The sequence below is a fragment of the Pteronotus mesoamericanus genome, unplaced genomic scaffold (assembly GCF_021234165.1).
Source record: "Pteronotus mesoamericanus isolate MK-2021 breed Mesoamerican mustached bat unplaced genomic scaffold, CSHL_Meso_final contig_221, whole genome shotgun sequence".
Taxonomy (NCBI): Eukaryota; Metazoa; Chordata; class Mammalia; order Chiroptera; family Mormoopidae; genus Pteronotus; species Pteronotus mesoamericanus.
Genome location: NW_026555092.1, coordinates 1,169,864 through 1,186,167, shown reverse-complemented (window position 1 = coordinate 1,186,167; position 16,304 = coordinate 1,169,864). Strand labels below are relative to the sequence as shown.

At 54.5% G+C, this 16,304-nt stretch overlaps 1 protein-coding gene and 1 non-coding gene across 2 annotated transcripts; one reads left to right on the top strand and one right to left on the bottom strand.

Annotated features, from left to right (window-relative positions):
- The first annotated feature begins 2,736 nt into the window (after positions 1–2,736).
- On the top strand, positions 2,737–2,873 carry LOC129069512 (U4 spliceosomal RNA). The gene has a single exon (XR_008529009.1). It is a non-coding gene; the product is annotated as a U4 spliceosomal RNA (small nuclear RNA).
- An 8,381-nt stretch (positions 2,874–11,254) lies between these two features.
- On the bottom strand, positions 11,255–12,241 carry FAM43B (family with sequence similarity 43 member B). The gene has a single exon (XM_054571442.1). It carries the CDS (start codon positions 12,239–12,241, stop codon positions 11,255–11,257), a length of 987 nt encoding a protein of 328 aa, XP_054427417.1.
- Between the last annotated feature and the right edge of the window lie 4,063 nt (positions 12,242–16,304).

Below are 16,304 nucleotides of genomic sequence, written 5' to 3'. Positions count from 1 at the left end.
TAAATAACTCCCCATTGGGGTCACCTGAGCTCTCTGACATTCCTTTCCTCCCCATTTTAAGGTAGTCTGCAGAAAGTCGCCCCAAGGCGGCCCTCCCCCTCCCCGGGGCTGCATGCAGCCACTGCAGGCAGATTTAAGGCGACCTCACAGAATTCTTTCATATCAATTCACTTCACACTTGAGTAGCTACAGAAACCAAAAGGAAGGGCTCCCACAACAAAGAAACTTGGCTACAAATTATATGATAATAATATAATGACCAGATTCTCTTGCGCTGTTATTTTGAGCCAAACAAGATGCTAAATGCTTACTGTGCATTTTCTCATTCAGTCCTCAGAAACACCCCTTGAGGTCATCGCATCTGTTACTTATTGCTGCGTTACAGGCCACCTTAAACTGAGTGGTTTAAAAGAGCAACCGTTTTCTTTGCTCCTAATTCTTGACTCAGCTGGATGAGGCCCTGACTCCACTGCAGCCAAGAAGGTGATTTCCCCTGGACAAGAGGCCATCGTGGCCTTGTCACCTGTGCCCTGTGCTGGCCTCATGCCCAGGGCAGCCTGCCCCAGTCCATTTTCCCACACAGGACTTGGTTGTTTTTCACGTAAAAACACAGAAGGGAGCCTCGCTCTTTGTTCCCAATTTTGAGGGGCACACACAATTGTCAGGTAACGACTTCCGAATGTGCCCACTGTAGGACCGTCCGCCTTCCGTAGCCTTCTCATACCTCGTTGCTGAGAGGAGAAGACAAAGCCCAAAGGGGTAGAGCCTTGGCCAAGGTTGCGCAGTGTTCCGACGACCCAGGACTTCCGGCCAGGGCTCCACATCCCAGGCACCAGGAGTGCCCGTGGGTAGGAGAGTGGGCAGCCAGGGCACAAGTTGCTGAGAAGAGGTGACTTGGGGCAGGGCGGAGGGTCCAGGAGGAGGGACACTCTGAGCTCCAGCTGGAAACATGCAGTGGGGGTCAAGCGGAGGGAAGGTGGAGGCGGCAGGGAGAGGTGGCGGTGGCCTGAGGGGTCTGGGAGAGCGTCCAGAGAAGGGCTCTGGTCCTGCCTTTGAGGGTGAAAAAAGAACATCCTAACTTGTCACACCTGAGTCGTTTCAATTCTTACAGGACCCCAACCCTCTCCCCGACCTCTGGGAAGCTGGCAGCCGGCCTCTCTTCGGGATCCAGGGCCACCAGCCTCTGCGGCCCCGATGTAGCAGAGGTACCGACTGGTGTGGATGCTGCAATCAGTGGACCGGTGGTCAGGGGACCTGGGCTACATCAAGGAAAATCTTATTTATTTATTTACTTATTTTTAGAGAGATGAGAAGGGAGGGAGATAGAGAGGGAGAGAATCATCAATCAGTTGCCTCTCATATGCCCCCAACTAAGGACCCAGCCTGCAACCCAGGTATGGGGCCCTGACCAGGAACCAAACTGGTGACCTTTCGGTCTACAGGCTGAGCTCAATCCACTGAGCCTCACCAGCCAGGGCTCCATGAAATAAAATCTTTACTAAGCACCTACTACATGCCCGGCACTGCCCTCAGCAGGCAAAGGGTTTGTCTCGACCCTTTGGAAGGGAGCTTCTAGTCTAATGGGGGAGATTGCTATTGAAGAAGTAAACAATCACACGATCAGAGTCTCTTCAGATAATGACAAGCACTGTGAAGGGAACAGACAGAGCAGTGGGACAGATGACATTAGTTTGAATTGGGGGGGCGGGTGAGGAAACAAGGGGGGACTCTCTGAAGAGATGACATCTGAGCTGAGATCTGTGTGTGAGAAGGAGGCAGCCATGCAAAAATCTGACAGGAGCGAGATTCTTGTGTAGGAAATGGCAGGTGCAAAGGCCCTGAGGCAGACATGAGATTGGAGTGTTTGGGGAGCCCCAGGGCAGGAGGCAGGATGTAAAATGAGCCTCCTTCCCTTTGCCTTTAATTCTCTCTGGGATTTGAATACATCTCATCTCCTTGTTTCATCCCCAAATTTTGGGCATCTCTGAGTTTAAATAAACATTTCTTGAATCTATTGCTATTTAACAGCTTTTGTAGAAAGGAGAGGACATTGTCCTGGGTATGAGAAGACCTAAACTATGGCCCTAGGTTTTCCAGTAACAAGCTGTATGACCTTGGACAAATCCCCCTTCTTATCTGTAAACCAGGGGACTGGACCACAAGTCTCAGCGGGTTTCCTGCTGAGACATCCCAGCACCAGGAATTCATGCAGCTCCTCTCGAGCCTGTTGTTTTCAGCCCACATGTGGATAAGCTCAGCATACCTCTGCTTTTTCTTCCAGGCGGTGTGGCCTGGAGATCTGTGTAAAGCAAGCATCTATCAGATGCTTTTAAAGACACAAGACAGACCTGGCTGGTGTGACTCAGTGGATAGAGCGCCGACTGGCGAATTGAAAGGTCACCACTTCAATTTCCAGTCGGGGCACATGCCCGGGTTGTGGGCCAGGTCCCCAGCTGGGGGCGTGCGAGAGGCAACTGACAGATGTTTCTCTCCAACATCAAATTGCTCTCCCTCTCTTTCACCCTCCCTTCCCCTCTCTCTCAAAAGTAAATTAAACAAATCTTTATAAAAATTACAAGACAACCCAAACATACATTAACAGAGGATGGTCATATACATCATGCAGCTGTTAAAAGAAGAATGAGTTAGGTTTACGTCTACTGAGCGGGAGGGAAGCATGCGATGTAAGTGAGAATAAAGCCAGGTGCAGAGTGGGTTTGAGAATGATTCCACTTTAGCTTTGCGCAGTGGCAGTATCGTAGCCAATAAGGTTTATCCGAGGCGCGATTATTGCTAATTGAGAATGACTCCATTTTTGTGAAACCAAACGACAAAATCTCTGTATGTGTGTATGCGGGTTGGTTTATTTCACAAGTAAGGCAACAGGAGGGAGAGACCGAACCCCAGTCTGTAACACTAGTTACCCAGAAGTGTGTGCGTGCTGAGGTGACGGGAGAACAGAGGGGTACTAGGGAAGAGTATTAATTTTTTCTTATATCTTTGTTGTTTCACTGGTTGCAAATAAAAATGTGTTGCTTTTATGACCCTGGAAGAAGAATTTAATACATCTCTAAGAAGCCAGACTGCTAGGCCACCCGTCCTTGCAGACACCTCCTTCCACGGACAACGGGCCCAGCTCCGTGGGGACTGCTCGACGCCGCGGCAAGTCAGCCCCGGCTGTGCTTCCCCTAAGGACAGCAGGAGCCTTCCCTGGGGTCACACTGCCACCCTGGCCTGCAAGTCAGTGGAATTAGGCAGAGTGGTGGGCGCGATTCAGGCCCCCGAGTCTTCGGCCCTTTGGAGACTGAGTGAGTGAGTGCCCACTTTGATCTTATTGGACAGTCCTTCCTGTTTCCAAAGGCTGCCAAACGGTCACCTCTGAGGCCAGCTTCGGTGGCTGGAGATGCACTGGAGCTGTCGGGGGCCTGTGCCTACGACACCGCACGCACAATCCCAGTGCAAGGAGCAGCTGCTCCAGCCTGCTCTTCCCAGGCCTGCTCCAGCCTGCTCTTCCCAGGCCTGCTGTAGCTTCAGGGCTGCTGCGGCTGCAAGGTCCTGGGGTATCCGGGCCCTGTCTCTGACTGCAGACGAGATGCACCGCTCATCCCTCAGGCCCACCCTGGGGGCGGTGTGTGTGTGGGGGGCTCATTGTTTGAGCAGCACAAGCTGTTTCCTGGTCCTGTCATTCTCTCCTCCAGGAAATCCCCGCAGAGGTCTATTTAGAGCCTCGCTAGTGCTGTCTGTGCTCATTTCCTGGGCAGTGGGCTCCTTTCTCCACACAGGAGCCCCGGGACCTGGATGGTGTTGAGCCACCTCCCTCCAGCTTTCTTGTCTTAGTGTCAATAAGGAAGCAGTTGGACCCTGGCTTTTGCATCGTTTTTGAGGCTTCTCAAAGCCCTCTCGAATATCATTCCATTTGAACAGCCCGTTAGAATAGCCCCCTGAGGGGGGAATGCTGGGCATATTACATCCATCTAGCAGAGAAAATGGAGATTTGGAGGAGGTGAGTGACGCGCCAGCATCCCAGAATAAAGAAAAGGTGGTTCCAGGCCTTTGCCTCCAAGATAAGCCGACTCAGCCCATGATCCATTGTCAGAAGCGCCCCCTCCCCACTGAAGGTCTCCCAAGAAATGGGCTTAGGAGACCATAGTTCATCTAGTGGGCCCACTCTCAACTGCAGCTGAGTGACCGAGGTGGACTCGTGGTCTGGGGTGAGCACCCAGAGGCTGGGCCACACTGATCGGCCTTGGGCTCTAGCTCTTGAACGAAGGCCAGAGGCTTCGGTTAGACTGAAGAAGCGTGTGGAGTTGGGCACAGAGCCACATGCTGATCGAAGGCGCACAGGGACAGGTGCTGTGAACAGGGCAGGGAGCCACTCCACTGACAGGAGACTGGGAGGGAGGTGTGCGAGAGGCAGCTAGGGTAGAAGGCCGGGTAGCCCAGGGAGGGAGAGGACCTGGAGACTTTTGGATCCCATGAGCAGGCTGGATGTCCCACAGTCGGGCCCTGTAACAGACCCTGAAGCTTTTCAAGGACTCCCCCACGTTTTCCAGAGCTGGGGGCTGCAGCGACAGCAGGGCCAGGGCTTCCTCAGTTTCAGTGGACAGAAGCCCAACTCACACTGACTTAAGTAAAAGCTACAATTTATTGTTCAATGACCTGAAAACTTCAGGGGCAGATTTGGGCAGACCTGATGGCATCCAAGGGCTCAAGCAACGTCATAGGACTTTGTCTTGCTCTCTCTACATCCTGCTCTGCTTTTCACTGTGCTGGCCTCTGAGACCCCCTTTCCTCATGGCGGCAAGATGGCTGCCAGTGACGGCAGACGTACTCCCCACCTCTCAGCAACTTCAGCAGAAAGTAAGTGTCTCTCTTCCCAAGAATTTCAGCAAAGTCCCAGAATTAGGTTCCACTGGCTCACATCACCTTGTGTGCTCATCCTGGAACCAAGCTCTGGGGCTGAGGAGATGGGGTTGGTCAGGCCTGGATCACATGTCCTCCCTTGCAGTCCATGTATGTCACGTCATCTCTGCTAGAATCTCAGGAACCAAGAGTGGGGAACAGTGGTTTCACCAGGAGCACCAGGGCAGTGGGTCACAAGGAGAGTGTGTTGGCCAGCGTAAGCCATGGGCTGCTGCAAACAGCCCTGTCAGTGGTTAACACAATAACATTTTATTTCTTGCTCCCTTTCGTGGCAGGGGTGGGGTTCTACTTCCTGTGGCCATTCAGGGACCCAGACGGGTGGAGGCGTTGCCCTCTTCAATGCGAAGCTTCCAAGGATGTTTAGAAGGTAGGCAGGAGAATAAAACGAAGGCTATGCTTTGTGTGCTCCAGCCTGGGAATGCCAGTCACACAACCACACCTCAGTGCCGGGGTGCGGGGGGGGGGATTGGGAGAGTTGAGTTGTGTGCTTAGGAGGAAGAGGAAGCAATCTCTACCTTGAAGTGGGGGGAGGAGGAATGGGTGCTGGACAGGCAAAAACAAGGTCTACCTGAGCATCCCAGACCAGCTCAGCCCCTTTAGCTTTCTTGTCAAGGGTTCCAGCACGAGCAGTGCCGACCCAGTCTTCCCAGCTGAGGTCTCCTCTTTGATGGCTTGAGCTCCAGCTTCCCCTTAAATCCCGCACCCACCCAATGTCCCTCCCACTCTTTAGTTGAGTGGTGATGAAACTCAGTTATTCTTGCTCAGTCAACAAACCTATATGTGCTTTATGGACAGGCCGGAAGTGGCACAGAAGGAGAGAGAGGACAGTTCTGGCTCTGAGACTCGCCAGATTTGTATGTCAGCCCCCTCAATCCTTTTCAGCTGTCCTTCACTGGGGACCAGCTGGTCCCTAAGCCAGCAGCATCTTCCTTGTCTCCATAGCTTATAGCTAAAGGCAGGCAGGGCTAGGGGCGAGGGGGAAGCAGATCCATCATTCACAAAGGAATGGCATCCCAGGTTTCTGAAGACCTGGGCTGGGGAGGCGATATGCCAACATTGCAGCCATTCATTCATTCATTCATTCATTCACCTCTGGGTGCTTTACTATGTGCCAGGCATTGTGCTGGGTGCTAAAATGCAAAGGATGTACAAAAAGCATAAGATATTGGGTCTAATGTAGTGTTAAGGTGATCAGGCTTAGGTCAGTTGACCAACTAGAGACAAAAATAAGACAACCCGTAGTTGCATCTATGACCGTGATTTAGAGCATGAATGGCACTTCAGGCACATGGCCACCCTGGGGCAGGAACAAGCAACATATTTAGCGTCTCAGAGACCAGGCACCCGATCTTGCCATCCCAGAGCTGTCAGTTAGGGGAGCTCTCGGTAAAATGATAATGACAAACACAACAGTAGCAGCTGTCCCCTACAGGGTGCATCAAGCACTGGGCTAAATCAGTTATCCAAATGCATTGCCTTACTTTATTCTCCCAAATAACTGTGTAAGGTCTAGACTCATCTCTCCCTGTTTTTACAGTTGGAAAATCAAGGCCTTCAGAAGCCTGTTCAAAGTTACACAGCCATCAAGTGGCAGCGCTGGGACCGGCATTCAGGTCTGTCTGAGGCCCAAGCCCAGCCAGGTCAGACCGCCTGAGGGTTAGAGGCTGCAGCTGTCGGGCGGCCCTGCTGCTGCCTGGCTGTGCATCTGGAGGGTGGTCACTGCCAGGAGCTGCTCTGTACTTTGAGTATCAGCCCTGTGCTGGGGGCTGGACAAGTTCAGAGAGTGGGAAGGCCCTGTCCTGGGGCTTTGGAATGCCCAAACCGACCCTGCGGACAGAGGCCTCAGTTTCCTCCCCGGCCTCGTCTCTTAGGTCATAGGTTTTTCTCCCTAAGAATAGCCCTCCCTCTGAACAGGGCGTCTGAGGATAGCTCTTCAGCATCTCCAGGCAGAAGCTTGGCAGAGGGAATGCTCCTCCACCCACTTACTTTCCTGTTTCATCACGGCCCTTCCATCTGGCTCATTCATTCACATATTCATTCAACAAATTATTGAGCACCGACTCTCTGCCCTGCCTTGGTCAAGGTACTGGAGGGGGTAGGAAAATGAAGACGGATCAGTATGAGAGGCGAAACACTTACATAAAAACGGTCATCCCAGGTGAAACATGAGGACCACGGGGGAAGCACAGGCCACATCTTGTGTGAGTCTGGGAGGAGGGGTCATCCCCCAATTTGGCAGGAGTGAGAAGGGGGATGCATTAAGGAAAGATTCAGAGGCGGAATTTGAGCTGGGCCTTGAAGAGAGGGTTGGGTTTGACAATGCATAGCCAAAGCGAAGGACATTGCAGGTCATCGAATAGCACAAGCCCAGCAGCGGAGCACACAGCACTGTCTGGGGAACTGGGAGCAGGTCCCCGTGTGAAGGGAAGCAGTGGGAGCCAGGATGGCGCTGGGGGGCGGGCCAGCCGGTTTTATCTGTGAGCTGTGCGCTGCAGCTCAGGTTGCACCAGCCACAGCCTAGCCCTTCTGGAGTCGGATCAAGAAACCTGAAAATTGGCCCCAGAGGTCCGGGGAAGAGTCTTGACCCCAAGTGCCTGGCCTAGTCAGGGACACACTTCCCGCATTGTCCTGCACTGCCCACTGTTCTTGGTAAGCCCTCCATTGCCATGGTTACACCCTCCAACATTCTATCTCAGGCCGTCAGCCCGATGAACCTAAACACAAATGGCATCAGGGCTGGAGGGGAGGTTTAGAGAGCGCGCCACCCAGTGATTAAAACTTAAAAAGGAATATCTGGCCTGGCCGGTGGGGCTCAGTTGATCGAGCACTGTCCCGCAAACCAAAAGTTAGATTTCTGGTCAGGGCACATGCCTGGGTGGCGGGTTCGGTCGCTGGTTGGGGTGCCTACAGAAGTCAACCGGTTGATGTTTCTCTAGTGTATTGACATTTCTCTTCCTTTCTCCCTCCTCTCCCGTCTCTCTAAAAAGTAAAATAAAAAATTAGTCCTGGCTGGTGTGGCTCAGTGGATGGAGTGCCGGCCTGCGAATCAAAGGGTTGCCGGTTTGGTTCCCAGTCAGGGCACATGCCTGGGTTGCACGCCAGGTTCCCATGTTAGCAGGCACACAAGAAGCAATCACGGATTGATGTTTCTCTCCCTCTCTTTCTCCCTCCCTTCTCCTCTAAAACTAAATAAATAAAACCACACACACACACACACACACACACACAAATGAAGCTTTAAAAAAATTTAAAAGAAAAGACATATCTGTAGGATCCCATTATTTAAAGAGAATTACAGGAACCCCAAAGAGTAAACGGAGAAGCTGCTGCACTGAAAGCAGGCTGAGGGGCCCTCATTCCACCGCCCATCGCTCCCACAGCAGCTCCAAGGGCACCTGGGGAATCTCGGATGCATAGGAACACAGTTTGAAAACCACTGGTCCACCTCCCCCCAGTTTTCCTTTTACAGGTGGGGAATCCGAAGCCAGGAGAAGAGACAAAAGAGGACCAGACTTCCTGACCAATGGTTCAGGGCTCTTGATTTTGGTCTAAGATCAGGGAAGAAAACCAGACTAAGGGTGGAGATCGTGGTGGGCATGGTTTCCCGGCTTCGGTCCCCCCTCTCTTGGTAGCAATGGTGCCCAGGGCCTGGTGGATGAAGCAGCCCCAAACACCCCGCTCTGTGGCCTGGTGGCGGTTGGCACTGTGCTGGCTCACCGGTGGCTTATCTCACTCTCAATCCACTGGGGGAGGGAAGCTGGACCAGGTCCCCTGCTACCAGGGAGCGGGGAGTCCGGAGAAGGCACCATAAAATTCTAATCTACAGAGAAGGGCTCTCTGGGTAAAAGGGTTGTTCTCCACGTGTGCTGGGCATTTTATTATTTACCAAAGCATTTTCAAAGGCTAATTTGGTCTAATTTTTACAATCAGTCTGCAAGGCGGACATTCTCCCCATTTTACCATTGATAAAGGTGAGGCTCAGAGAGACTGAGTGAGTTGCTCAATGTCACACAGGTGGCAGGAGGCGGACAATCCTCTCACCCGAGCCTTCTAACTTGGGGACTATGGAGCATTGGGTGAGTGAGAGAAGGAGGGAAGTGGCTGTGTGTGTGTGTAGCTGTGTGTGTGTTTGGGGAGGCCGCCAGAGAAAAGTGGAGAGCAGGAGCTGGGGCTGGGAGCACGGCTGGGAATGATCTGACGGAACTGCTCCTTTAATCATATGCATGTCACTTGAGACTGTAGGAGCCACAAGGAAGGGACCCCTGGCCCCGTGCCTACCTCAGTGCCTGTCCCAAGGCAGGCACCTCCTAAGTATCTGCGGCACAAGCCTGATTAACGAGAGCATGCTTGTGACCTTGTTTCTGGGCGAGGTTGTTTCAGACACCATGGCTGGCTTGCCCACAGCCCATCCTCCCCTCTTGGGTCTGACATCTCACCACTTCCTTTTCTCCTGCAAATGTGGAGAAGCACCGACAGAACCCCTGTCAGCAAGTAAAGGGGAGCCAGGACCGTGCAGGGCATCCTGTGCGGTGGGTCCTTGCCTCCCCTCCCCACCCTGGGCATGTGGAGTCAAGCCCAGCTTTTCCCTTCCAAGTCCCCTGACCCTGCCTGGGTTCCAGCAGGTGAAGGCGCAGTGGCACCCTCTGTTCCAGCACCTCCCGGAGACAGGACAATCGTCATCACTGGTGATTGCAGAGGCCACTCGTCTGGGCTCCAGATAACTCTGGGATCAGTGCCCAGCTCAGCACCAGAATAAAGAAGATATCCAAGCTCAAGATGCACACTGTCCCAAAGGTCTGGACAGATTTCTCCAGCTCCTCTGAAAAAGAATACGTGTTATACACTCTGTTTCCTGTCAGGCCCGAGGAGACACACCATATAACACAGGATTTGCTACACGCAGGAATCTTCTCAAAGATGCAGAGCCGATGAGAAGCCCCCTGCCCAGCGCTCTCTTCTGCCAAATGTCCCAGAGACACTTGCATCTGAGTGGCCAGGAGGAGAGACATCCTGGGAGACTGAGACAGACAGTCGCACCCCTCCAGGGCTTGACACATGTGATCTGCAGACAAGGCGCCTGCTACTGTCCCGTTTCCTGACATCAAGGGAACAGCTTCCTGGTGGCAGCCCCCCTACCTCCCCAACCCTGGGATCCAATGCCAGCTGCTAAAGGGGCCTCTCCCTGGGGTCTCCTCCTTCCCTTTAGGGTCCTGATGATAATCTCTTCACCCCCAGTAGGCCTGGCATCAAACACAACACAGGAATGATGACAAGGCTGAAAAAGCAGGTCCACTTTATTTACAATGATCAGTTGGTGACACATAGATCTTTGGGCTTTTTGTGGCCTTGTTGATAGACACCTGGGCAGGGGCCCGCTCCCTCTGTTGGGATAATGTGCCCTCCTTCCTCATCCTGCTTTGAGAATCCAGCTGCTGTTGGGACCCTCCTGCTCTGACAAACCTTGACGTGGGGCCATCCCTCCTGTGTCCACTTTCTGGGTAGCCAGTGTCCCCAAGCACCTGCCAAAGGCTCTTCCTTACCTCCTCTGGAGGCCCTGTCCCGGTCCTGGCTGTGGGGCACCGAGAGGGAAAACACACACACCTGCCTGCAGAGAGAGGGGGTGGATGAGGAGTCCTGTGGGGTTGCCAGGTGCCAGGGCACAGGCTTGATGCAAAGAACTGTTACCTGGCCTAACCTGCTGTTTGGGTTGGTAGGACCATCCTAATCGTCTCCAGAGGCCGAACAATAGAGTCCCAGAAGTCCTCCAAGGGCTAGAGGGGCCAGGCATAGGGCCTGAGAATTCTTCCTTACTGTGTGGCAGCAGACTCCGTTTCCCCCCTGAGCCTGGCCTCAGTTCTCGAGGGCCACTGTTCTCCCCCTACAAGAAGGCCACGCCAGGGTCGGTCTCATCCCAGGGAGAAAGGCTAGACTGGCCAAGCGCAGGGCCACTGTTCCACCTGGCCAAGGTCCAAGGCCACCCTGTTGGGTTTCTGGAAACCTCCCCCCTTCTTCTGAGAGGATGTTTTGGGTCTATCAAAGAGACTTGGTGTAAAGCGTAGGAGGCGGTTCCACAACGGAGGGCGCCCAGAAACTCCGGATTTGGGTGGGAGAGGCGAACACTGTATACTCCTCCCCCCAATTTGTCCCCCAATAATCAAGGGCATATCAGGCATCACCCTGAGCCAGGATGAGGCGCAGAGCAGACAACGACAGAGACCACAAGGGAGGCAGGGGCCGGGGGACCGGGGAGGAGCCAAGCGGGCAGGGCCGGGGTTGGAGGCTGTAAGTCAGGCCGGCCGGATCTGGGGCCGCGAGTCCTGGGCGTCCGCTCTCAGCGCGCCTGGCCTGCCCGCTCCCTCGGGCCGGCCTTCCAGCGGCGGGGCTGTGCGGGCAGAGGAGGCGCTGGAGCGCCCCGCAGGCTGCACGTCCTCAGCTCCCGGGTCAGGCTGAGCACCTCGGGCCGCTCGGACTGGGGGGCTCCTTCCTGGCGCTCCTCCGTGTCCAGATCCTCCTCCTCGTCCTCCTCCTGGATGCTGCTGAGGCGCGGGACCCCACGGCCGCGCTCGGCTGGCGGTGGTCGGTAGGCGCACTTGGCGTTGAGCAGCCGGCGTAGCGGGGCGCGGGGCACCGAGGCAGCGGCGCCCCCGGCGCGGAGGAGCTGCTGGCGCACGTGGCGCGCGTCGCTCTGGCGCTGCAGGCGTTTGAAGTCGCTGAAGGCCGCCAGCGCGGTCTGGCGGAGCAGGCGGGCTAGGGCGCGCGCCTTGTGCGCTCGCGCCAGCAGCACGGCGTGGCAGCGCAGCACCACGGCCTTGTGGCGGGCCTGGTGGCGATAGACCCAGGCGAAGACGCGTGGGTGGCGCCCGTCCGCCGTGCAGTAGGTGATGCGCGGCAGCAGGTAGGCGTGCGTCGGCCTGCGGCCCCCCGATCCCCCGGCTGCGCCGCGCTCGCACGGCTGCATGCGGATGCCGTGCGGCCCCAGCGTCAGCTTCATCTTGGTGCCCCCGCCCGGCCCACAGCGCGCCCAGATCTTGCCCACGGCGTCGTCGGTGCAACCGTCGCCCTTGGCGTGCAGGGTGACGGCGTTGCCCAGGTACCACACGGTGTATGTCGGGTCCTCCTTGTTGAGCTCCACTTTCTGGCGCCGGCTGCGGAACACTCGGCCAAGGCGCTCCAGGGGCCAGTCGGGCAGCAGATCCGGGCAGGAGCGCAGGAAGCTGGAGAGCAGCGACGTGTAGGTGAGCCCCGGACTCAGGCTCTTCGCCTTGCACTTGGCCTCATCTTCCACCAGCACGAATTTGTCACGTCTCCAAGGCAGCATAGCGGCAGCGGCCAAAGAGGCTGGGGGCACCGGGAGCTCACGGGCGTCCTGGCCAGCGGCCGGGGGAGGGGAGGGCAAGAAGTCCACGGCTCCGGGGTCGCGAGAAGCTGGGCGGCGCCGGAGACAGTCAGTGCGCGGAGATGCCAGTGCCGGCTAGCTTCACTGATGCCCTGCGCCCAGCCGGGTTGGCAGCCGAGATGTTCGGGCGGCGGCCGAGAGTCCAGGAACAGCTTCCCCAGGGAGTCGCTCAGCCGTCCGGGAAGCAAGGAGGGGCAGGGGCTGGGCGTGGTGGAGGCGCCCCCAGGCCTGAAGAGAGGGGATCCCGCGGCCCCCGCCGCCCAAATCGAGGCGTCAGGGAGGTCTCCGGAGCCGGGGCTGGCGGGTGGCTGCTCCGTGGGGTAGTCAGAGAGCGCGACTGCGGTGGGGACTCCTTCAGGCGTCGCGGCTCCACCTCCCAGAGCTGCCTGCATCACCGGGCGGGACCGCTAGCTCTCTTGTCCCCTCCCCTTGTCGTCCTCTCCCTCCTCCCCCTCGCAGGCTAGCGCTGCTCCTTGCCCAAGACCTAGCACAGGCGCGGTAGAACGGGTTTAATCATTATTATTGGAGTTGTGGGGGTGGAAGGGGCGGCGAAGATAGGAATCTCCTGAAATCTACGGAGGGCTTTGCCAATGCAAATTTCTCTGGCCTCACCGGTGGTCTCCAATCTCCCCTCGCCACAGTAGGGACCCCTCTCCTCTCTTTCTAGGATTCCACCTTGCCACTCAGCACGATATGTCCTTACCCCATTTCTAAGAGTGATTTTGGGTGGGTTCCTGATGGGGCCAGCCTGGCTCATTTTGCCTCTTGTCTGCACAGCAGAAAGCCAGCTGAGGTGGCCTGAGCAATGCAGTGGAAAAGTACTGTCGCCTGGTGAAGCTTTCTCCCAGGTTCTTCCAAGGTCGTGGGCCAGGCAGCTTTGCCTGAGCTGGGAGGCCAAGTCACTGCTCCAGCAGTTGGTAATACTCCTTGCCTGACACCAAGCAGGGAGGGTATCCTTTGAGGGTGGGGAGACTTCCACAGCACTTCAAGGGGTCTGTGAGCATAGCAGATGAAAGCTCCTCCTTTCGCCCTGGGTGATGTGGCCCAGTGAGTTGAGTTCTGGCCTGCCTACTGAAAGGTTGCTGGTTCGATTCCCAGTCAGGGCACACGACCTCAGCTGGGTGCCTCAGAGAGGCAACCGACTGATGTATCTCTCAGGCCTTGGTGTTTCTCTCCTTCTCTAAAAATAAAGAAAGGAAGAAAGAAAATTTCCATAAAGCTCGTTTCTGTCCATTCTCCAGAGGACATTATCTCATTTAATCCTCAGGACAGCCTGGCCTCAGTTAAGTGACTTGCCCAAGGTCCCAAGGCTGGTTGGAGGTAGTACGAGGGCTCCTAGTAGACTTGGGTGACCCAGGGGTGGGCCCTCTCTCTCCTGGGATTCCACCTTATGCTGCATGTGGATGGGGCATTATCCGTCCTCCCTGGGAACCTCCCAATGAGGTGCTCTTGTTAGGGAGAGGGTCTAGAGTGCTTGGAAAGAGACAGTTGTCCCTGAGTGTGGGGACACACCTCCCCCTTGTAGGATTTGTTAAGGTCCGCTCTGCTGGGGGCCCAGGAGTCACCGCAGTGAGCTCTCACCTAAGCCCTTTCCTTGGCTTCAGAACAGGTCATCTGTGGAGCCCCCAGGCCAGGAGTGGTCGGTCCTAGAGTCGTGGACCTGGCCACATCAAAGCAAATGCCCCGGGAGAGGGGGGCAGGGCTGTGCTTCACAGTGGGGCAGAGCAAACGGTCAGAGCAGAGGGCCTGAGCAGTGAGTGAGCAGCGAGGCTCAGTCCCTGGGCAGCAAAAACAAAAAGCCCACAAAAAAGCTGCATAACTGAATGCTTCTGAAATGACGTGCAAATAAAGAGCAAGAAATGACATAGAATTACAGAGTCTTATCTTTGGAAGGGCCACACAGATTTCTGGCCCACTGCAGCCTTCCTTTATTTCCAATATAGGAAATGTCTTTAGTGCCTTTTGCTGATTCTAAAAGTGATATGTGCTTGTGGTAACAATCGCACAAGAAGGACATGGAAGCCTCCCTCGGCTCTCACCCCGCAGGTGTAGACGTGACCTCACTTGTCCACAAGAGAACAGGCTCTGAGAAGCACAGTGATCATTTGAGTGCTTTTCATGGTGCCAGGTTTGCCTCTGGGGGCTCATGAAGACATAACTCAACCAGCTCCCTTTACAGAAAGGAGGTGGGGCGTTTTTTGACACGAAGGACAATTCATTGAAAAATCCTGCTGTCTCTTGCCTTGGGTTGCCTAGATTCACCCTCTGGACCTTACTACCTTGGGGTTCCCCTCCCCCACAAATGGCAGGGGGCTGGTGGGAGTAGCCCACAGCAAAGTCCCAATTTGCAAGGTTGAGATAGCTCCAAACTTTTGTCCAAGACTAGCCTCCCGAGGTCGCTAGAGTTGACATATAAAGACACAGGGCACCCAGTTACATTTGAGTTTCAGATAAACAACAGTTTAGGTATGTCCCAAGTATTGCACATATTTTATCTGGTAACGAAGTCTCCTGCCTACCAGAGAATAAGAAAAAACAAGAAGCCACAGACAGACGGGTGTTGCGCTTGAGCGCCTCCTGAGGCTCGCTCCCCTAGTCCTGGTTCTGTGCTGTTCCCGTTGCTTTTGGAAGATCCTTTTTAGGGGGCAGAGGGGAGGTCACCCAGGACTGTGTCAGATCACAGTGTGCAATAGTCTATTTTTATGTTAACTGCCCTGGACCTCAAAGCCATATTTGACATTATTCGCCACTCACTTTGGCTTCCTTAGCAGGGATTCCCAGACCCCCTCCCAGCGCCGGGACCCCGCCTCACTTTGCAGACTTCCTCACACACCCTGGGCATGGCCTGCTGCTCTTCTCCTGCTCAGCTGCCTAGAAAAGCCTGCTTTGTCCCACTCATCCAGGCAGAATTCAAGGCCGTCTTCCGCTCTCAGCCTCCCTTCCCTTTATTCCAGTCCAGGAAAGGAACCCAACTTGGCTTCCATCACCTCCACTTTGTAGGCTGGCATGCAGTTGGATTTTTTCTTTTTTCAACTTAATTTTTATTTCTATTGTACTTGTATTATTTAAAAAGTCAAATAGCTGGCTTGCAGGAGACATCATGTAAAATATGGTGTATCAATCCTCTGCCCCGCCCCTCCCTGGTCTCAGTTCTCACTTCCAAAGACACCCACTCTTTTGCACATTTCAGATGGCACGTTTGTCATATGTCTCCTTATTTTTAAATAACACTTCTAATCCAGATTTCCTACTTTTTAAGACATTATCTGTCACCTCCCTGCTATGGAAGATGAAGACTTACTGCCGTTCCGCCTAACCTCTTTTATCGCACACGTTTTCCCTCCTCTCCCCCGTTCAGGTAGACTGTTTCGTTGCTGTGCCATCAGTATTCGCTGTTCAATTGTCATGACTGTGCAAATATTCAAAGACTGGCCTTGAAGTGTGCTGCGATTCTGCTTCCCTTATTGGACAACCTTTGTGCTTTTCCAGAAATATGAATTACCTCATTGATAAAAGAAACCAAAAACCTTCCTGACATACTCATTACTAATTCATCCCCTAAGACACACCAGGTTATCTCTTAGGTCTACCTTTAGGAAAACAATCCCCCACCCCCTGCCCTCTTGGAAGCCTCCACCCTGGGCTCCGATCTGACTGCCTACCCTACAGACCTGCACAGCTGTTGTCCCGGGACTTTGCTCTACCACGATCTTAGGAATTTCCTTTGGCCTCTTTCCTGCGTTGGAGCCAGTTTTCTGGATCCCTTGCCCCCACCCCCCCCCTTGATTTATTTCCTTGTTTTGGCAGAGCATATAGTCCAGTAGCTTTGATTGATGGCTCTGCTGGGTGTAGAATTCTAGATTGGAAATAAAGTGTCCTCAGAATCGTGAGGACATGATTTACGGTTGCCGTTGAAAAGTCGAATGGCATTCTGATACCTAATCTTGTACGTGTGGGCCGATTTTTCTCCCTGGCAGTTTCTAGA

Coding starts and splice junctions, on each gene's coding strand:
- FAM43B (XM_054571442.1), bottom strand. CDS start 12,241: ATGCTGCCTTGGAGACGTGACAAATTCGTGCTGGTGGAAGATGAGGCC.